This window comes from Grammomys surdaster, unplaced genomic scaffold (genome assembly GCF_004785775.1).
Source record: "Grammomys surdaster isolate TR1022 unplaced genomic scaffold, NIH_TR_1.0 325, whole genome shotgun sequence".
NCBI classification, from domain to species: Eukaryota; Metazoa; Chordata; class Mammalia; order Rodentia; family Muridae; genus Grammomys; species Grammomys surdaster.
This window is the reverse complement of record NW_021604744.1, coordinates 2,406,948-2,424,557: the sequence shown is the minus strand read 5'-3', so window position 1 is coordinate 2,424,557 and position 17,610 is coordinate 2,406,948. Positions and strand designations below refer to the sequence as shown.

The following is a 17,610-nucleotide window of genomic DNA, read 5'->3' as shown; positions in this document are numbered from 1 at the left end:
GAAAGGAAAGGAAAGGAAAGGAAAGGAAAGGAAAGGAAAGGAAAGGAAAGAAAAAGAAAAGAGAAAGAAAAAAGTAAAAAAAAAAAGAAGAAGAAGAAGTAGAAGATAAAGGAGACAAAGGGTACTGACGAAAGAAGAGATCTCTATGATCAGTGACTGGGACAGAGAGGATTCCTCTCATCCCCTCCCTGGCATACAGCTAAGAAAAGTTACCAACCCCAGCAAGCCACCCCTTCTTCGGAGGACCTCTGCAAAACACTGGCCTCTCCATCAAATTTTCTTGCTGTATTTCAGTATATTGTAATATATCAACCTAGTTCTCACACTAGTTAATCATTTAGTTAATCATTTAGTTAATGAATCTCCAGATATGCCTAGCCAGTCTCTGCCAAACTCCACACCTTCATTCCTTAAGAAATACAATTTGTCATGGTTGATTCTCGTTCTTGAGGAAGGGTGTGCCGGAAGAAATGACAACAAGTGCATGTGACATGAAGGCAGACAAGGGTTAGTGTGGGAGGAAGAGGCATCAAAGGGGAGAATCAACAAAATCAGATATATGAAAATATCCTAATAAAAGCCATTGGTCTGCTTAGTAATTTTTAAAAAGCTGAAACAATGAGGGGCAAACCTCGTCAAAATAGTCATATCACTCTCTAATGCTTAAAACAAACTGAACAAATTCAACTTGCCATTGGTGTTAGCAGGCTCCAGAGATCCCACTACAGGGATTGATGAAGGAAATAGTTTAATAGTCCAGGCTTGGGAAAATAGGTATAACTATGTCTCACAGAATAGCAGGAAGGGAGGTGCCATGATAGATAGGAGACTTCCAGAAGTTTCTTTATTCTCCCGTATGTTCTTTGAAAGACTGTCAGGCTGCCATTTTCTTTCAACTATCCCTCCATGTGAACACACTAGTTTTGCAAAGGAAGACGCATTACTGAATGTGTCTCACCCACCTTAGGATGACAGAGTGTTACAGAAGACTGGACAAAAAGGAGGACAGTAGACCTGGCAGAGCTTTGTTTACATGGCATATCAGAGGCAAACAAAGGGAAGGCTAGTCTTTCCAAATGAGGCCTGACTCCTTTAGAAACCCAGTTTTCTCGGCAACTTTTAGTTCTGTTCCACTGGTATGCCACTCAAGAATTTCTGTAGTCAATACAGAAATACAAATGTCTTTTCTTCTACTACTTATCAATGTCATCCCAAGCTGATACCTCAGTCAAATGTAGTATCTCAACATTTGTAATTATACTTAGAATGCCTTTGCCCAACCCATCTCTACCTGCCAAAATCAGATACTCATTTTGCAAGAATTCCTTGACCCCTACCAACTGGAAATGCACTTATCTTTCTCCTGTTATAACTTGATCTCTCCCTCCCTTACCCCTTCCATATGTCTATGTGCCTGAATGAAAAAAAGAAATAAAAGGACATGATGCACCTAGACATGATGCACCTAGGTGTGGTGGAGGAGATGGTTAATTGTACATATGAGGGAGAATACAGCTATAGGCAGAGATAGAAACATCTGGGAAAATACAGACCAGCAGGCTGAGCTGGGCCATGTGAGAGGGGGAGAGGCATGGGGAGAGCCAGGAACCAAGAGGCCAAAAGGTAAGCAGAACCAGCATAGCCAAATGGCTGGGTTATACAGGAATCAGAGTAGTTCAGGGCAGAGGTGGAATATGCTGGCCAAGATAACAGGTAGAAACTGAGGGGTACTGGGAAACCTGACAGCAGTGTCCGTTTTGATATGTTCATAGGCACCACTATTAGCCTTTTGTCCCAAGTTCAAAGCCAGCCTGGTCTATACAGAGTAAGTTCCAGACAGCCAGGGCTACACAGAGAAACCTTAGAGATCAGGGGTAGTGGGAGATTGTTGGGTTGTAGTGTGCATGGTGGGTCTGTTGTTGGGTTGAAATGTAGGTCCCGAGTCTGCCCAACTAAGGGGCTAGGGCCGCAGCTCACAGAGGCAGAGAGGCAGAATTTGACTGTGTTCACTCCACGCTGGTACCAGATGGACATTGGGCCATGCACTATGCGAAGCCATGGGACTCTGCTCATGGGTCAGGAGCACAGTCTGAGGTCCCTCGAGGAGCCAGAGCTCTTGGCTTGGTGGTCCCTGGGTCAAAAGGCAGCTGCGTAGCCGAGGAAGGGCCGACCAAAGTAGGGGCATGCAGGCTGGCCTCAGCTGGCTCGACTTGCTTGAGTTGGTGGCCTCCATGGCTGGAAACGTAGAGAGAGAGGTCGTCTGTGGGAGATTAGACAGCTGCTCGGTAGTTAAAAACCTTCTCCACAGTTCCCCACGGTGGGTCCCAAAGAAGAGAAATGTGGGTCCCTGTTCCGGAGGGTATCCCACGAAGATCTCCAGCCCAGCTGAGGTCCAGGCCAAGGGGATAGAGTTCGAGCAGGGAAGGGGAATCGCCTCTGCCCATGTCTCCGCTGTTGCCACTCAGTTACACCCAGGTGCTGCACCTGTCTCCCTGCACTGAGCCGCTCGGGCTGGGATGGTGAGAAGCCGGCTAGCTTTGGAAGAGCAGATCTCTTCCCTAGTATTACAGCTCTTGCAACAGAAACTCTCGAATGACTCTTGCCACCTTTACTTCTCCTTATTAGGGCTCTTATATACAGTTTTGGCGTGGGTTAAGGTTTGGCAGCAGATAACTCTATTAGCTTGGTCTGAGAGCTTGGAGACACCTCATCTACATTTGGGAGAGCCTGAGGCACTGTTCCTACATGACTGAAGGCCATAGACCTCTCTGTGGGAGGGGCTGTGGAGAGCTGAAGCTAAGTGAAAGGAACCAGGGGCCCAGGAGCAAAGCTGAACACCTTCTATCCCATTAGGGGCCAGGGTTCGGGCCTGTGCTCAACCAGGCGCTCAGCTGCCTCTCACAGCCCACCGCCTCACAGAGAAATATCTTAAGATATTTATTGTCATGGAGGAAAATGGATGAAAACTATACCCCAGTATTTTCAGGGCAGGCCTAAGGTTAAGTACCTTTGTAAAGAGGAGGGTCTGGAAAGGAATGCTTAATTGGCTACGGCCTTTAGGTATCTCATTAATATGGAGATCTACCTTGAGGCTCTGTGGCCTGTAGTCACATCCTCTACCTGTGGAGGGGCTAGTGGGCCTAAGTGCCTGAAAGGCACAGATCTATGGAGGTCTTCGGCCTCGTGTCAGGAGACTGGAGTCGGGAGCATGGCAAAATGCATGCCTTCTCTTGCAGGGAACCTTGTGGGGTCTCCGGTGATTTCTAGCCAATGCTCAACCAGAAACCATGCTGTCTTTTCACGGTCCTACAGGGGGTGCACACACTGAGACTGAAAAGCCAAGTTCCATTCGAGTAATCACTTGAGAGTTGTAAACTGATAGACGGAGAGGACCATGGTGCTTCTTTTCCTTGCTTTACTTCTTTTTCCTGTCTTCTTGATAAATGAGGGAAATGGAACATAATTACTCATCCAGCAACAACAACCTACACTGTTTACAGTACTACAGGTTCTCTTATCACTTGGTACTCAAGATGGGAGAGCTGGTGCTGGAGGGATAACTCAGAGCTTAAGACCACTTGCTGCTCTTGAGGGAGCCAAGGTTCAGTTCCCAGGGCCCACAGGAGGACAAACCAGGGACCAGACCATTTCTAACTGTCATTCCAGAGGATCCAATACCTCTCTGCTATCCACAAGCACCAACATGCTGTACAGACACATACCTGCAAGCAAACCCTCATCCACAATTTGGGTTTTATTTGCCTGACACAAATCTATGTCTAGGGAAAGGGTATCTGAATTAAGAAAATGTCTCCACAAGATTAGCCTGTAAGCAATCTGTAGGACATTTTCTTAAATAAGAGATTGGTGTGGGAGGGCCAAGTCTTTGTAGGTAACAGGACACCTGGGCTGGAAGATCCTGGCTAGAAGCCATGAGGCATAAGCCAAGTAAGCAGCACTCCTCCAGGGCTTCAGCCTTGAGGTCCTCCCCTAACATCTTTCAATGATGGACTGTTTGGTGAACTATAAGCTGAAATAAACCATTTCCTACCTCATGTTGGTTCTGGTCAGGGTGTTTTAATGAAACAGAAACCCTAAGACACACACATAAGAGAATAGATAGACAGACAGACAGACAGACAGACAGACAGAGAAAACAAAGAAAAGGACAAAGCGAATCAGGAGGGGAAAAAGTACAACAGAGGAAACACAAACTTCTGAAACTAGGGCAGGTGCAATGCTAGGACTATGACATTTGTAATGAACTGTAATGGAGTGGAAGCAGCTCAGACTGCAGAGTTAAACACATTCAAGTTCAAATTCAGCTCTGACAACAATGGTCATAGACACAAGCACGTTACTTAACTGTTGTGCCTCATCATTCATCTGTAGGAGATAATGGCATTTGTCTTTTTAATTCTTATGATGATTAAAGCTAGCATACACTTTATTTCCAATACTATACTTGATAACTAATAAAAAGTAATTAACAAATAAAGCTACTATAATGAAGTTCTGACTGCAGAATTGTTTTTTGAGACAGGGTTTCGCTATGTGGTCCCAGCTGTGTAAGAACTCTCTCTGTAAACCAGGCTGGCCTTGAACTCACAAAGATCTACCTGCCTCTGCCTCCCGAGTGCTGGGATTAAAGACCTACACCACTACTGCCTGGCCTGACAGAATTTTATTAGGAAGGCACCACATAACACAGCATAGCAACAACAGTCACAGGAACAAAGGACCCAAAAGGAAAGTTATTTTATTTTATTTTATTTTATTTTATTTTATTTTAGGTTTTGAGGCCAAAAGAGGAGTCAAATCCCATAGAACTGGAGTTACCAACTGTTGTGAGCTGCCACATGGGTTCATGCTTTTAACCGCTGAGCTATCTCTCCAGCCCCAAAACATTTGTCTCTAAAAGTGAGATAAAAATCCTTTTTCTATTTTCAAATCCTAGAAAACTAAGACATGAAATAGTAAGATATTGTATGTTATGTACAGGTTATAAAATGACTAATCGCTTAATCGTAAATATACTAAAAGGTTGCTATATTAATTGTGATCAAATAACTGTATTTAAGTTCTACTTTACAAGGCAAACAATAAATAACACAGTTCTTTCTGATTAATGAAGACAACATAAATGAAAGAATCAAACTCTGAATTTCTTTCTTTTTTTTTTTTTTTTTATGTGACCAAATGTTTCGGGCCAGGCAAGATGTCTCAGCAGGTCATTATGCCTGTCCCCAAGCCTGATGACTTGAGCTCAATATCTGAGTACTGCATGACAGAGGAAGAGAAGACTCCTCTGTCCTACACACAAATACAAAAAAATAAAAAAAAAATAGAAAAACTTTTTTTTAAGTCTAGCATGGTAGTGCACACATTTAATCATTTAATCCCATTCAGGAGACAAACTCCTGAGTTTGAGTTCAAGGCCAGCCTAGCCTACAAAGCAAGTTCCAGGCCAGTCAGGATTACATAGTGAGACTTTGTCTTTTAAAAAAAAAAAAACAACAGTTTATTTAAAAACGAAACACACACACAAAAAAGCCAAACATTCAAAAATAGTAAGACTCTTATTTTCTCTCTACAGTGTTTTACCACACAATACAAGCAGGCTTCATCCCACTCCAAACAGTCCTACAGATGTATGGGATCTGGTGGAGGGAGGGGCCATCTTCAAGGACTTCCTGAAGATTTATCTAGCTAGGACTGACACCAAGACCACCTCCTTAACATGCAGCCCCATCACCTCAGCCTTGGAGAAGGAAAGAGTGCCTGAAGCCTGCAGCACCTTAGTCTCAGCCTCTGGAAGGAAACACTGCCCATTCTTCTTGTGTCACAATGAGTATGCAAGGTGAGACTTGCTGTTTCTTCTCTTGTAACAACAACAAAGGTCAATGGAAACAACCAAGCACAGGGAGGAGGGAGGCAAAGGGGAGGGAGAGGGAAACAGACAGACACAAACAGACCAAGACAGAGGAGAGAGAGAGAGAGAGAGAGAGAGAGAGAGAGAGAGAGAGAGAGAGAGAACTAGAACTAGACTGACAGAGAACCCACCCCCAGAAAGGATCCAGAAGGTTAACTATCCACAGTTACCTTCTCTTGAGGTGGTAAAATGGCTCCTCTGCACAAGCCGTTTTGATTTATTCTCCTGAACCCATAGAAGAAAATTGACTCCTGAAAATTATCTTTGACTTCCACTGTTTGCCTAACACTTGTCCTCATGCATGCATAATCTCTCTCAGTCTGTGTGTGTGTGTCTCTCTCTCTCTCTCTCTCTCTCTCTCTCTCTCTCTTGTGTCTCTCAGTCTCTCAGTCTCTGTCTCTCTCACACACAGAATAAGCTTTTTTCTTAATTTTATAGATCTGTCTTCCCTTTCTTCCTTTCCTTTTGACAGGCTCTCATGTAGCCCAGGTTGGCCTTAAACTCCCGATCATTTTGCCTGTCCTTCCCAAGCGCTTCCAGGTGTATGCTACTGCAACTAGCTCAGAACTGCTTTTTAGTTACACAGGTCAGCAATGCCCTGTACATTGTCTAAAGAGCCCAGACCCAATTGGTAGGGAGACAAGAGACCTGAGGGACTTTAGCAAATAGCAGGGGACTTGGACTGAGTCTCTTCCCTGCTCCTAGAAAGCAACCTTCAGGGACCCAGATTCTTCAGTAAGTTGTGCACGTTCCTGTAGTGGGCACTGTCTGTGGTAACTGGAAGCTGAAGAGAATGTCTTCCCCTCCCTTAAGAATCTGAAAGGGTAGCTCCAGAAAGGCTAGATGCCAAAAGGCTATGGAAAATGAATCTCAGCAGTTTCCTGGAATAGGAGGACCTACCTCTTGTGCCCAGGGATGGCCCTGGATTTCTTGTAACGATGGCAGGAAGACTATCTAATGAACTGTTGATTTTATTTTTAAAGAAAGACCTTCAGCTGGGCATAATGGTACACACCTTTAATCCCAGCACTCAGGAGATAATGGCACATGGATCTCTGTGAATTCCAGGCCAGCCTGGTCTACACAGTAGGTTCCAGGACAGCAAAGCTACATAGTAAGACCCTGTTTCAAACAAGAACAAAAAGACAAGGTCTGAATGCATAGCCTCGGTTGGCGGAACTCAGAGATCCACCTGCCTCTACCTCTCAAGTCCAGGGATTAAAGGTGTGCGCCACCAAGCCCACCAGATAATGAAATTTTGAAGAGACCCTCTGCTTGAAGAACACGTGGTACCTGATGATCAATTTGAGAGTGTTCAAAAGTAGCAGCTTAATATATGACATGCTCCAGCAGGACAGACAGGAACCAGACAGCTGCTGGCCTCCATAGCAACATTGGTAGTAGGGCTATATGATGCAGGGATATGCACTTAAGTGTCCTTGAGCTGCACCTCTGCCAAAAGATGATGAATTTGAGCTTGCTGCAACTGACATCAATCATGTTCTCCTCACTGCAGCTCAGTGGTAAAGCACACTTGCAGAGGAACTGAGCTCAGTTCTCAATACCCTATTCATGGCTCACAACTATCCATAACTCCTCTGCCTGGGGTTGCAACATACTCTTCTGATCTTCACTGGGACTATTTCTCTTGTAAGGCCCTCCTATCCATGATAAATTCAAAGGTTTTAGCCACAGCTCAGGCCCCTCTAGAATCAAGATGAAGCGCTGGGTGTCTTGAACCTGTCCAGGAACCTAACAAACGACATCAAAGATACCAAGCTTTACCTTCTTTAGCAGGAGTATTTCCACAGGCAAAGATGCCACTGTGACAGCTCTTCCCAGCTGGAAAATCCAGTCCTTTTCCACATGTCTGACAGCCATTGGCAAACTGCCCACAACAAGGGTGCCTGAGAAGACAAGAGCCAAAGCCACAGCCTCCAGGCAGCTGGCCAGCCTAGTAAGGAGACTTCAGTGACTCTTCCTCTTTGCTGCACCACAGCTAGAGGTCTGAACATCACCAAAGGGAAGTCCAGGCTCTTGGGCATAAGGGTAGTATGGAGACAGGCAGCACTAGGAACAAGGTTGTACAAACTGCTGTACTTCTGGCTGAAGATAGGAGATCATGCTTAAAGCAGTGGGGTGAGCCCCTCATGGAGCCCTGAGGGCCAAGTTCTAGTGGCTGTGACTTGTAGTGGCAACACTGACTAATATAGTAGATCTTCAATACTGCCACTCTCCTGTGCTCTCAGCCAATCCATCACACATATTGCCAAGTCATTTTTCCTAAACTATTAATCTGAATATATTCTCACCCTACAAGAAAACAAACAACAAAAACCTGCCTTGTTCATGCCCAGAAAATGAAGTGAAAACTCCTTACATTGGCAAAAATAAGAGAATGTGAGACTTTCAACTACCATGTCATCTTATCTTCCAACTGAGCACAAAGGCATCCATCTCAGGGCTGGTGAGGTAGGTAAGCATGTGCAGTTTGAATGAGAACCAGCCCCATTAGCCTGGGTCCCAGCTGGTGGCACTGTTGGGGAGGTGGTGCAACACTGCTAGAGGAAATAGGTCGCTGTGGAACTGAGTTCATAGCCTGGCTCCACTTCCAGTTGGTTCTCTTCTGTGCCTGGGGTTCAAGATGTGACCCCCCAGCTTCCTGTTCTTGCTGCCAGGCCTGCTGCCTGCTACCATGCTTTCCTACCACAATGGATTCCTATCCTTCTAGAACCATAAACTAAACTCTTTCTTTTTCCTAAGTTGCCCTGGTCATGGTGTTTTATTTAACACAGTAACTGACACAGGGGTTAAGGCACTTGCTACCAAGCCCACCAACCTTAGTCCAGCCCCAGGACCCAATGCTAGAAGAGAACTGACTACAGAAAGTTGCTCCTGATCTCTACAGGCACACTAACCCCACACATAAACACACACACACCAATAAACAATAGACAGTTGTAAAGTATCAACCTTATCCAAACAGCTTTACTCACAGAATATTCCATACATATTAATTTTCCTATCATGTTTTTTTAAAAGGGTTTTTTTGCATAAATGCATGTATGCATGTTGGGGAACAGGAGTGCCAGAATCTTCTGGAATTAGATCTCCTGGAATTGGAATTACAGGAAGTTGTAAGGTGCACATTGAATGCTGGAAATTGAACTTAAGTCCTCTTCAAGAGTATCAAGTACTCTTAAACACGGAGCCATCTCTCAGCCCCCTCACTCCCATTTCAATCATTCTCCATCCCTATCCCCACCCCCACCCCATCCACATCCCCAAAAGTCTCTCAATCTCCATTTACCTAAACACAACGGGTCTTCCAAAGCCCAACTTCCTGACAGGCAAATAATCTCACAAACCATCAGTGGGTCTGATCTAAAACAAAATTAATACAACATACTTAGTAGCAGTTTAGAGCTGCAAGTCTGAAATCTAGACTTATATTCATTTCATAGTTATTTTCCTAGACTAATATTCATGTCATGGTTACATTTTATAGACCTCTATACACTATCTATAAAAGATTAATATGTAACTGCATTTAAAGGAAATTATAAAAGACATAAAACCACTGATAAAATGCGGACTACAGTACTACAAATGCTGGTTACTGGGTGTTATTTCTCCTCTTAAGATGCTCAGATTCTAGCTGAAGTGGTACTAAGTGCATAGTGTGTCAGTCACGATCTACCACATATACCTGACAGCATCTACTCATTCTCATGTCTTCATTGTTTTCAAACAGGAAGAGTGAGCAGAAATCAATATTTACCAACCATTAGTTTTGTCTTGTAGTTTTTTAAAACAAGGTTTCTCTGTATAGCCCTGGTGGTCCTGGAACTCACTCTGTAGACCAGGCTGGCCATTCTATAGACTAGGCTGTCCTCAAACTCAGAGATCTGCCTGCCTCTACCCGCTCCCCCCACTGGAATTAAAGGTATATGCCACTATGCCTGGCTATATTTGGTATCTTTAAGGTAGAATATTCACCAGTAATTCAGCAAGAAAACAACACTAGAGCAACTGCTTTCAAGAATATTGTTCCACACGACAAAGCAATGAAAATGACTCTGAATTAAATATCTATTAAAGTACAATTGAAGCAATAGCTGTATCCAGAATATGTTGTTTTCTTCCATATTACGTTTTTCATTATAAAATCTTAAGTACTTTTTAAGTCTATAGCGCAAGAACATAAAGTGTACAATGTAAGGATCAGCATATATTTGAAAATAAAAGTGGGTTGAAGTTACATCGGAGTTTAGTGGGTAAGAAACACGGTTTTATTTTCTCTACTACATACAAGATTTTATAAGATATATTTTCATACTTATTATTTTTATTCTAACAAAAAAGAACTTTTAGGGCTGGAGAGATGGCTCAGTGGTTAAGAGCATTGACTGCTCTACCGGAGGTCCTGAGTTCAATTCCCAGCAACCACATGGCGGCTCACAACCATCTGTAATGGGATCTGATGCCTTCTTCAGGTATGTCTGAAGACAGTCACAGTGTACTCATATACATAAAATAAATCTTTTTAAAAAAAAACTTTCATTTTTCTTTTCTTTTTTTTTTGTTTTGTTTTTGTTTTTGTTTTTCGAGACAGGGTTTCTCTGTCCTGGAGCTCACTCTGTAGACCAGGCTGGCCTCGAACTCTGAAATCCGCCTGCCTCTGCCTCCCAAGTGCTGGGATTAAAGGCATGTGCCTCCACCACCCGGCTAAAACTTTGATTTTTCAATATCCTATTTTAAACATTTCATCTATAATTTGAAAGGTTTCATTCACTAAGGAAGGGAGAAAACTGAGAAATCAATTAACTTAAATCAATCAACTTAAAACCTCTGAAATGTTTCTCTCAAAAAGCTAGTATAGGGTTGTCAAGGTAGCTCAGTAGGTAAAGGCACTTTCCAATAAAGCTCAAACCCTGGGACCTCCACAATGACTGGAATCCTGAAAGCCTGTCCTCTGTCTGATCTGCACACATACTGTGGCACATACACATCTCCATATGCATACACAAAAGTTAACAAATACTTTTGAATTTTCAAACAAAAGCTAGAACATGACAATGTTTTAGACTAATGCACACATGGGACTTCCAGACACCAGGCACTCAGGTGTATCAGTGCTTTGGAAACCAGGAAGTAACAGCATCCAGTGCATTTAGCAACACTGAGAGGCTTCAATGTATTAGATAGACAAATCTCATCCCTTAAGAATATCTAAAATGAAAACCAACAAACTCCAGGTAGTGGTGCACGCCTTTAATCCCAGCACTTGGGAGGCAGAGGCAGGCGGATTTCTGAGTTCGAGGTCAGCCTGGTCTACAGAGTGAGTTCCAGGACAGCCAGGGCTACACTGAGAAACCCTGTCTTGAAAAACCAAAAAAAAAAAGAAAAAAAGAAAAGAAAAGAAAAGAAAGAAAGAAAAAAGAAAAGAAGACCAACAAACAAGAATGGAGCGGAGAGAGTGACGGTAGAATATTAAGCTCCCTGTTAAGAGCACTGGCTGTTATTTCAGAGGACCCTGTTGGTAGCTCCCACTATCAGGAATTCCAGTTCCAGAGATCTACAACCTCTTCTGGCTTCTGGGGGTACCAGACATACACGTAGTTCACAGACATCCATGCAGACAAAACATCCATACATATTAAACAAATAAGTAAACGTGCAGAGTGCATCAAGCCTCTATACTTTCATAAACAAGATCCACATAATGTCAGGCTCACATCATTCCCATAACCACCCTGCCAAAGATAACATCCTCCACATGACAAATGCGTGTGGACTCTCAGCCATAAAGAAGACTTACATCATTTGCAGAAAAATGAAGACAAGTGGAGATACTGTAAGTGAATTACGCCAATCTTTAAAAGACAAATAACATATACATGTGGTTCCTGGGTTTTACTTATATACTTAAAACTGTAACATATATAAGACATCAAATAAACTAAAACTATCTAAAGGACGGGACTAACAAAGGAGTGTTGAGAAAAGCATGGACGACGAGCATAAGGGTAGTATCTCAACAAAAACTATTCTTGTACAAAAGTTCCCATGATTGTTTAAATACGTATGTGTATAGACTCAAAAACAATTAGATACTTGACCAATGGTATATACAAAAAAGAACAAATTAAAATAAGGCTAAAATTCAGTATCTCCTCTAAAACTACACTTAGACAATAGAAAAAAAAAAGGAGAGAAACATAAAGACCACCTGTGGTGTAATTAGAGAATATTGTAACTGTAACCTGGAATATAAGGTATAAGACAAAGGTAAAATAGGGAATCCCTTGGTATTACACAACAAAGAAATGAAGACAAGCTTGTTTTCAGTACTAGGTTTGAACCTAGAGCTTTTTGTGCATATCAACCAAGCACTCTACCAGTAAAGACTACCCCAGCTTAGTAAGGACAGTCTTCTATACCATAGGAGAACGATGGAAAAGAGGGCCAAATGGTCAGGTGTAAACTCCCTCACAAACTTGCAATCAGAAAGGCTGCAGGCTCAGGCATTCCCAGACTCAAGGGTGGGGTAAAGTGAAAACAGAGACTGGTGAGTTATCATCAGAAAGCTAGCACACTTGCTGCTTTCTTCTCGAATCCATCACTGGACCATACCACCTAAACTTACCTCTGAGAGGCGTTCCTTCCAGCTGACTGGATCTAGAGACTGGGCATCTATGGGGGAAGAGTCAAAAGTCTCAAATAGAGGATTCATAACCAAGCAAGACTGGGACCTTCTAGGAAGAAAAGAAGCCAGTGTCTCTTTCCCTGCCCCACTGAGAATGGCATGTGAGCACACAGTAGAGAAGGCAGACATCTGCAGACAGGGAAGTGACCCTTCCAGAACTCAGCCACATCGGAACTGATCTCATACTTCCAGCTTCCCAGCTGTGAAGAAGCTAACCTCACATCCGAGGCCACCCAGTCTAGGATACTTTCCTACAACAACCAGAGTGCGTAAGACACCATTTCTGTCTAGCATCTGACCCAAAGGAGACAATCAGGAAGCTTAGTCTGAAGAAGCTCAGAGTGCTTAACCCAGAAAACAACAAAACAGATAAAACCATGAGCTCAGTCAGTAAGTCCTGCCCATGCATGCTCAGGCGCATTCAATGAATCTTGGTAATGTTCTCTTAAATATCAAAGAACTGCTAAAAATAATATAGATTTGAGGACAGCTTCCAAATAAATGTGACCAAAACAAACAAACAAAAAAGGTTAAAAGAACCAAAAGCAAGGCAGGAAAACAGGATTTCAAAGAAACTATAATTAGTATCTTTGAAGAAACAACAAAGATGCTGAGCCCATTTAAAAAAAAAGCAAAAAAATTACAAGGGCTTATACTTTGTGTTGTTGTTGTTCAAAGCTAAAAATTTAAAAACCAGTGAAAAGGTCTGAAATACCTCAAAACAGAATAGACAACTTTTTAAGGATTAGTTTCTCTGAACATCAACATCAGAAGGCATAAAATAACACAACACCCTCTTCGAACTTTCCAGGGCAAACAGCTTGAGAAAAATCTCTCAAAAGATAAGCAACCAAGTGTGAGGGTAAAAATAAAATCCAAAACCATACAGTTTCTATATACTCCTTACAGTACTGCTAGATGGATGGATGGATGGATGGATGGATGGATGGAGTCTCAACTAGAAGGCATACCCCAAAGGACTTGAGTTCAAATACCCAGCACCTATGTACAAAGACAGACATGGTTGAGTGTGGCTGTAAGCTCAACATTAGGAGACAGAGAAACCTTGTCTCAAAAGAAAACAAAAAAATTCAGTCAAGCATGTGGTCCTTGTCTGCAATCTCAGCAGTCAGGATTCTTAGGAAGAAGAACACAGTTGAGTCAAGGCCAGCCTGAATTATACAACACTCTTTAATTTAAACCCTAAAAACTTCTATAGAACAGCTGCAGCTGTCAGCAGGCAGCCTTGGAGACTGCAGGTGTGTACCACATCAGCTCTGTACTCAAGGTGCCTAGACTTCTGATCGTTCCTTTTGATCTTCTCATTTATCCCCGCTAGCTTTAAAGGTGGGTTACAACTTACTCACCTTCATCGTATTGCTGGGCTAAGAAAATAAACAAGCATGCTTCAGACTCAACATTCACTCAATGTAGTCTCAGGTTGTTTCAAATACATGTTTATTTTATCTGAATGTTTTCTGTTAGGTCGACTGCCAATGGAAAAAAGATCTAAGCAGATGTAGCAGCTCACACCTGTAATCCCAGCACTGAAGAGGTGAGGCACAAGGATCACCGTCTGAAGCCAGACTGTTCTACATGGTGAGTTGGCCAGCTAGAGCTACAAAGGGACACCCTGTCTCAAAACAACATAATAAACGACAACCAACGACAAACGCCACTTCTGAAGATTCTTAAAACCCTTATGTAAATACAAAAGCAAATGTTTAGAGAGGCAGAACTACAATCTATTTTTCTTAAATTTCTTTATACCTGATTTCTGATACTAAGTCTGTTAAGTTATGGGTAATCAAGGGACTAGTGGGCTAGGATGACCACCTTAGTCATTTAAAAGTAACAGCCGTCAAACAATAGCCGCCTGCCATCCATTCGCGAGGATGTGTATAAGGCAGAGAAAATAGCACTAGACTGTAAATCAGTGCCTGTACACTTGAACTTCACCTACAGAACAAACGTACCTGAAACCTGTTACTTTGCGATCACATTTTTTTAGTTAAAACAGAACCTAAATTCAGTTAAATTCAAACTCTAGAGTCCACCAAATTAATAAAAAGCTATCTTTTGCTTTGAATTTAATCTTTTCTCAGTAAAATAAGTGTTTCTGCCAAAAAAAAAACCAAGAAGTATTTAAAGTTAATAGTGACTATATATTGCCAGGTGTGGTGGCCCATGCCTTTAATCCCAGCACTCAGGAGGCAGGCAGATCATGTAAAGTCACCTTGGTCTACATAGTGAGTTCCAGGACAACCAGAGCTATATACAGAGACCCCTGTCTTTAAGACAAAACCAGTCAACATCTAATCATCCCATACAGGTCATGGCAAATATTTCCCCACATCTTGATGTACAAACTATCACTGTTTATACTAAAAGTAAGCCATAACCCTTCAACAGAAGGGGTTTAAGTTTGGGGGATTACTACATTTATTGGAGGGGCACACTTGTGTCACAGAGTACCTATGGAGATCAGAGGAGACCATATGGGGAGCTGGTTCTTGTAGGTCCTGGGGATTCAAGTCAGCTGGTCATGCTACACAGCAAGTGCCTGAACCATCTCAACATTCCCAAAAGGATTTTAAATGGTGTTTAAAGTTGTAAAAACACTTAACATTAACAGACATCTTGCTATAAGTCATATAGACATATCTCATATTTTAGGCCAGTACTATTTCTTAAAATACTTATTTCTTTTCACCACTCAAAAACTCCAACAATGTAATACCTATACTCACTTCTGCAGAGAATTCAGGAAAAGCAAAAGAGCAGCTTACCCAAGTAAGAATGATTCCAAACTACGTATGGACAGACTCTGCAGCATTTTGTAATTTAAATTTTACATTTAACCACTGCAACATAGATTTAAAATGCCAGCCACCTAGAACTCCTAAGCAGAAGGAAACTAAATTTCATCCTCAAAACATCCCTAAGGCAATGCTCTAAATACCTAGGAGAACATTACACTGTTACACTGGGAACAAGGTACCACCCGACCATTACTTTGGCTTAGATGTAGAAACTATATAGTCACAGGTAGCATTCTTTTACATTGTGAATGATGAACCGTTCTATTCAGATAATTTTTCAATATTAGATACTATTAGATCAGCAAGGTTACTGGCATTTCACCAGCATTCCAAAACAGAATACTTCACAACAATGTGTGACAATGACAATGTATATTTATATAACCTCGTGATCACCTAAAGATCTACTTTCCAACCCATCCACTTTGTATTAGTCAGATCTCTACATTGCTACAGACAACTAGAATGACCCCTTATTTTAAAGAAATACCGAAAACTCTGCTAGCTTGCATTACAAAAGAAAACTGAAAAACAGTTGGGAAAATTTCCCATTCTTTTTTTAATGCAGAAATACTCTGGAGCCACTTGATTTAGCCAAAAGACGTCAAAACATCTGATTTTATCATTTACTGCACGGAGGGTGGGGGGGGAGAACATGGCTGAAAGCTTCTGAAGGGCAACAGGACCACTCAAAACATTTTAACAATATGAAAGGTGGGCACCTCAGAAACCGCACACTTGGTGCCCTGCACACGACCTCATTTCCCTAATAGGGTTGAAACGTTCTGGACCCTGTGCTCCCTGGTAGCTTCCAGCTTCCGCCAATACACCCGACCACCCACTTTTTTTCTTTTCTTTTCTTTTCTTTTTTGGACAGGATATGCTGGCGTTGGAAGCTGCGTCGCAAACATGAATTTCCTGCGATCCCGTCCGATCCCTTTCGTAATCTTTAAAGACCTGTTCTCTTCTGCCTCCTTAGCCAAATTACACTCAGGAGCGGGGTCCGCTAGACCCGCTCCTTCAATTCCTGCTGCGCGTTAACTGGAAGGCGAATCCGACACCGAAAACGAGGAGTTTCGCCCATCCTCCGGTCAGCGACCGCAACTCCAGGCTCCATTAACTTCTGGCCCCGCGGAAGGCTGCAGCCTGGACGCCCGGAGCCGCTGCCTCCCGCTCCCCGCGGGCTGGTCCCCGAGGCCGCCGCCGCTCCCCTCCCCCGCGCAGCACCCACCTCGCGGCAGCGGCTTCGCCTGGCCGTTCTCATCCCGGGCGGCGCCGCCGAGGCCGTGCCTCCGCTTCTCCTTCTCGCGCTTCTCCTTGGGTCTGCGCGGCTTAGCGGCGGCCGGCGGAGCGACGGGCGGGAGCAGGACGCGCTGAGGCTGCGCTTGCAGCAGCGAGGGAGTGACCAGCAGTTTGCGCGGCACCGGCTGAGACGAGGAAGCGGAGGCTGAGGAGACGCTCGGGCTCGCGGAGAAAGAGTAAGAGCTCCGAGAGGTGGTCGAGGAGGAGGCGGCGGACCGAGCCGCGAAGCTCCACGCCGCCGGGCTGCCGTAGCTCTGGGGCGGCGGGGCGGCCGGCAGCTGCAGCTGCCCGCCGTTCCCGCCGCTGGCCCCCTCCCCGTTCACTCTCCGCGGCGCTTTCTTCTCCTCGGTGCGAACCTTCTTGGCGGACATAGAACCCGATGGCTCCCGCGACGAAGGCTGTAGTTTGCCAAATGCTTCCTTCTCACAGAGGACAGCCACGGCGCCGCGAGCTGGGTTCGGCGGTTCCGCCATTTTGCGCTCCTGTTGTATTTACTCTCCGCCGCTCCCCGGAGCGGGGGCACGGGGCGGGGTCCCTAGGTCCAGGCCGAGCTCCCATTGGGCGTGCTAAACTGAGGGATCCTTGAACAAACCAATCAAAGACGCGGACAGAAGCCGTCGGGGTGGGATCACCGAGTGGCCCTTCTTTGGAGGTCAGAGGTCTTTTCGAGGCGGCTGACCGAGGGGTTGCTGAGAAGGCAAGGTCTTCCGACAGTCGCTCAGGGACCCCGAAACTGCGAGGACCGAGGTAGCGCTGCCGTTCGCTCAAAGACTTTGCCTTGTTCGTACGCGCTCTCTTTTTACCACGAGGTGTCTTGGGTCCCTGCTTGCCTCTCTGCACGTTCT

At 43.9% G+C, this 17,610-nt stretch overlaps 1 protein-coding gene across 1 annotated transcript in view; it reads right to left on the bottom strand.

Moving 5' to 3' along the window:
• Rsbn1l (round spermatid basic protein 1 like) overlaps positions 1–17,247 on the bottom strand; it is a 53,768-nt gene extending 36,521 nt beyond the window's left edge. The window contains exon 1 of the mRNA XM_028778124.1: positions 16,695–17,247. Within this exon, the coding sequence (XP_028633957.1) occupies positions 16,695–17,238 (544 nt within the window). The 5' untranslated portion in view covers positions 17,239–17,247. The remainder of the gene's footprint in view (positions 1–16,694) is intronic.
• Between the last annotated feature and the right edge of the window lie 363 nt (positions 17,248–17,610).